At 20.5% G+C, this 5889-nt stretch overlaps 1 protein-coding gene across 1 annotated transcript; it reads right to left on the reverse strand.

The window, feature by feature from the left end:
- Positions 1 to 4127: 4127 nt before the first annotated feature.
- Positions 4128 to 5846, reverse strand: MKS88_002598 (uncharacterized protein; the record flags this gene model as incomplete). Its single annotated transcript, XM_067215619.1, has 3 exons — positions 4128 to 4292; positions 4415 to 5698; positions 5820 to 5846. The coding sequence occupies 3 exons, from the start codon at positions 5844 to 5846 to the stop codon at positions 4128 to 4130; spliced, it is 1476 nt and encodes a 491-aa protein (XP_067074028.1).
- Between the last annotated feature and the right edge of the window lie 43 nt (positions 5847 to 5889).

A 5889-nucleotide genomic window follows, 5' to 3' on the forward strand; every position in this document is an offset into this window, starting at 1 on the left:
ATTAGAGATTAAAAAATATTGTTAGGAATCAATTAATCATTACTTTTTATGTTTTAATATCACTAGTTTTTCCATATATAAACAAATTATATATAATTGGGGGAACGTTAAAAAACGATAAAATTTACCCATTTCTCAGTGGTACTAAATTATTAATTTAGATAGTTTAAATATGTACATGAATGAGAAATACGAATTTATATATTTTTATTTATCCCCAAAGTAACTTTAAATTAATGAATATTAATTATCGTATGTTATAGAATTATGAAGTACAAGATAATTTATATGAGAACTATTAGAAAATTGAATACATTAATATATATTTTATCTCTTTCTAATGATTTTATAACTTAAAGATATCACCATAGGAAATATGATCTACTTATATTTTTATATTAAATTACTGTTAACTATATATTGTTATATAATATTAATACTCTCTCTGTAAAAAAAACGTTAAATATCTAAAATTATAATATTACATATAAAAAACATTAATAAGTAAAATAGAAGTTTTTGTATAAAATTATTAGAATTAATTATAGATATATTTTATTTTTTGTTTTACTTTTGCTACTTATTTTTTATAGGCCATTATAGTGTTTTATTTAGTTTGTTAACAGTTTTTTGTAGTTATTACATTTTAGCTAGAGATAAAAATTAACGTTATAAAAAATATACTAAATGGTTATAGTTGGAGAAAATACATACGATTAATATATACAGATGACTTTTAATATTATATATATGAATTACCTAAAAATTAATTATTTATAATATACATGTTACTAAATAGTTTTAAAATTATATATATTATTATATATGTATGTTCTTTTGTATGTGTTCATTACACTTTGGCGTATGAATTATTTAACTTGGACTAAGCTTTAACCAATAAAATGTATAATTAGGAATATTAATTAATTAAAATTATTTTGGATACCAAAAATATGGAAAATTATTATAGTATATTATTTCAGAATTAATTAAAACTTATAATTAAAAAATGTACAATAAATTATAACTTTTCAATAAGAAATTATAATAAAATAATACCATGTAAATATAGTAATATATTATTTATTTAATACAAAATACAATGAAATATCACAATAGTTTTTCTGTAATTATTAATATATATATTAGAATATATTGGTTTAAATGACGTTACTTATTTTGGTTTTTTTTACTTCATTTGACAACTATATGAATATGTATGTTTAACACTATATATAAATATTTATATGGTCTTTAAAACTGAAAAAAGGATGAATTAACTTATAATACCTTTTAAGATATTAATTAATAAATGAAATTACTAAACAATTTGAACATCATATCAATATCATAAGTTATTCTATTATAATGTAAATAAGTTACTTCAAATTCTAACATTTATTTTGAAATGAATTAATAATATATAAAGAACGGTTATGAAATTAAATGAAAAAAAGGAAATATTAATTTATAATAATTTTTTTTAGATAATTAATTTACCCCAAATGTTAATTCTTTCTATTTATGTTTAATAAATCTGCTATGTTAAAAAATTATTGGTGTAATATTCTTTTACTATTTATATATACCTCTATTCACATTTTTGCGTCTATCCTTTCTTTTTATTTTAGTCTCTTACTTTTTATCCCACTTTTATTTATAAATAGTTGCATAATAATAATATATAAGGGGATACATATATAAATATTTTATCATTTTTTAAGACATTATATATTTAATTATTATATTTGAATATATTGTATTTATGGTAAGAATAATACATAAAAAATATATAATATATAATAGAAGTTGAACGTGTAGATAAAAAAAAAAAAAAATTATTTTCTCAAATACATGAATGAATATTGGTAGAAATTAATAATAGTTTACAAATATACATATAACAATATTTATGTTTTTTGTTTTGTTTTAATATATGCTGTACAGTATATTTTAATATAACAAAGCTCAATTTGCTATAGATAATTATTTGATTTCTATATTTTAATGTGCACTATATAATTGTTCTATGAAGCTTTTTTGAAGAGACATGCTGTAAATATTTTTTAAACATTATGTTCATATAAATAAAATTTTTGTTTATATATATGAAACTTAAGTGTAATTTAATTGTAAATGTAATACTATAAAAAATAAAAGTTTTAAAAATTGAACGAGAACTGCTATCAAATAAATGTTAATTATAATTGTGATATTTAAAATTTTTGATATACTAATTTATTAGTAAAAAATACAAATACAAAATTCATTTTATCATTTAAAGTATATGAAAGTAGTACTTCATTTTATGATACATTAGGTATTCCCATATATTTCATATTATTTTTTTTTTTTTATTAAAATAATTGAAAATAGGTACATAAAAAGAAGTGAATGCTTTAAATTGTTTAGATAAAAAGGTATTAAAAAGAATTTTAATTTAATATCGTGAACAGGTAAAAAGATAACTGATTAAATTCACTCATATTTACAATAAAGTAAAAATATAAGTCATTAATAATATTAAAATTACCTCATATAAAAATGTAAATAACATCATTTTTATTAATTCCATCTAATGTAATAATGAAAAAGCATTATGTTATTTTTTAATTAATATATATACTTTATTGACATTTTTTTATTTCATTATATTTCATACTAAATGATGTAAATAATTCATAAAATAAGTAAATATATCGCATATGCAAGAAAAAATAGCTTTTCTATATATTTAAGATAAATATTTATTCTAAACATTTTTATTTCTCTTTTTACGTGAAATGTTGAAACATGCAACACAATGATATTATAATATTTTAATAATTTGAATACCTGCAATTAAATAAATATTTTCGGTAATGTAATTTTTAATAAAACATTTCGTGTGTTTTATATACGTAATAAAATAAGTAAAATGATATATTTTTCAATATACTATATATAATAAACTTATGGATATGTTATATAAATAATGGGGATGTTCAGTTATGTAAAACATTATCATAAGTTTTATATGTTATGATAAAACAAATTTATGACTATTGGAGTAATTATGTTTATTAATAATTTCATTATTATATTGCTGATAATTAAATGATATTTTATTTTATATTACACTTCTTTCTATAAAATTTGTACATGTACTGATAAAATAAAAAAAGTTACTAATTTATTTGCAATATTATTAAGTTAAATAAAGTGATTTATTATTATATTATTATTGTATAAATTAACTAAACATAATTAATAACAGTACCTTACTTTTTTGAACTGGTATTCTACGTATGAAAAAGTTAATATCCAAATTTTATAATATATAAATTATTTTAGTTATAACATATATATAAATGACAAATAAAAAAGGAAAAAGAGAAAAAAATATAAAAAATGCACTAATAAATTTAAGTTATTAGGTATAGGTAGAAATGGAATTATGTAAAAAAATATTAAATGAACAAAGGTAATTTTTATAATTACATGATTTTATTAAAATATTCCTGCGAAATCCTACCAAGGAGATCTTTATTTTCATTTAGATTTAATTATATTTTTCGTTATTCTTCTTTATAATTCCTTGAACACATATGTGTAAAATCATTTTTTTTTTTAATTTTCTGTTTTATTATTATAAGGAAATCTTCGTATAGTTGCATTTAGTGTCATAATAGTTGTATTAATGAATATAAATATTAAAAAATTTTAGCTTTTCAAAATTTACTAACATTTATTCATTATTTTCTATATTTTGATTTATATTTTTTTCTTTATTTTTGTATACATACGAGATGATTCCTATTTTCTGTATATTTGTTAATGATAATAGATAACATATATCTTTAGTTCTTTCATATTATATGTAAAATTACACAAATTTTCTGTGCTTACCTATTTTTTAATGTGGAATCTTTTCTACATAGTTATAAATAATTACTATACACGTTTAATTTTTCATTTATAGATTGTGAACACTATATATTTATTTTTTGTATTATTTGAATTCCATTCTTTTTTTTATATTTTTCCTTCTACTAAATATAAGTACCTGCATGATCTCCTCATATGAGAATATAAATATGATTTTACTAAATCATTTTACCTTTTATTTAAAATATAAAAATATAGTTTCACCTAGAATAATACGAAAAACGTAATCCCTTATCTCCGACTTTCCTTTTAACCGATTTTGGAGCACGGATTATAAAATGCCGCATATGCGGATCATCATAATAATCATTAATTCTTTTTTTCCTTGATACCTTTTTATGAAAACTTCTTCCAAAGGGAGTAAACTAATATAAAATTGAATAAAAAAAAACATACATAATTTATTTATTTTATAATTGTAAAATTTTGTGCATATTAAAAATAGTAAATAAAAACATTTAAAATTTTGCTGGGAATTCAAATTTACTTTATAATAAATGAAAATAATGGAAAATATTCCCACTATCAACGTAAATGCGATACCAACACGGAATACATTATTTTTGAATATACTAGAATAAATACTATTATTGTCGAATGAGATATAAGCTCTCGTTTTTTCGGGGTGATATGTATTCAGCTTTAATCCAATAGTTCCTGTTTCTCGTACACTTGGTTCCCTGCATTTTCCTAATACATCTTTTACAAATCCTGGTATTGGACAATCTGCTTTTCCTCTGATTGATTGAGGTACTTTTAGAGTTAATATCTTTGCCGAGGGTGAATGACTTTGTTGTTCTGAGTTTTCGCTTGATCCTAGGTCTTGACTTTGTAATTTGGTATCCTCTAAAGTTCTTGTTTTTCCACCTGTAGTAAAAGTAACATGGTTGGGTGGAGGTTGAGCAAACGGGGTATATTCCATACTAAGAGATTTCTGGGATGCTGGAAGCACGTCACATTTAAGTTTTCCTCCTTCAAGTTTGGTAATTTCAGGATTGTCACCTCTAATATATGTACACCTAAAAAAATAATTTGAATCTATAAAGTCTTTTTGGGAACCAAAAGACATATTTGGACTAACAGATGTTGAAGGTTTCTCTAACTGTTTTAAGATATCGCATTTTTTATTTCCCTTATCCTCTAATGACTTCAGTAGTGCTTTAGGATCAAACTCACTGTTACATTTAAAGTAGTCTAAACAATAGGACCAAAATGGATCTTTACAGCATTCATTATTATTTTTATGCATCTCATATAGTGTACTAATGTAAGAAAGATATTTCTTGTATTTATCAAATGTAACGCGTTGACAAGATGTGTGAGTTTTAATAGTATCATAATTTTCAAAGTAATCAAACAAATATTTTTCTTCCACCTTCTTATTTAATTCTTGTAAAATGTCACCTTGAAGGTCATCTTGACAGCTATATACATAATAAGCTGTATTTATACTATTTTTCGCTTTTAAAAATGTTTCAATATGAGATTTATATTCATCATTTTTCAACTTACTTTCAAAAATTGTCTTTATTTTGTAATATAACCAATAGGTATAATGTAAACAATTATATATATATTTTCTTTCATTTTTCCTTCTTGATAAATTCTCTGCATTTCTGGCAATTTGAATACAAAGATCATAACTCCCTTCTTTACCATTATTATTTATTTTCTTGAAAGATTTACAGTAGTCGTCATACGAGCTTTTATTTGCTTGTTTATTTAATTCATTATATATATTGCTTGATGGAGATCCTTCTAAAATTTGATTCTGAACATTAAGAAGAAAAAATGAATTATATTACTTATATTTAATTTTAAGGAGTTAATTTATATTGAATTTGAGTAAAATAAATTATTAACAATTTTATTTATCGAATGTAAAAGGGTACCAATTCTTGTTCAGTCAAATTTTCCATTTTATTTTGGGATGAGCAAAATAAAAAAAAATACCATTTTTGT

The sequence above is a fragment of the Plasmodium brasilianum genome, chromosome 8 (assembly GCF_023973825.1).
Source record: "Plasmodium brasilianum strain Bolivian I chromosome 8, whole genome shotgun sequence".
NCBI lineage: Eukaryota > Apicomplexa > Aconoidasida > Haemosporida > Plasmodiidae > Plasmodium > Plasmodium brasilianum.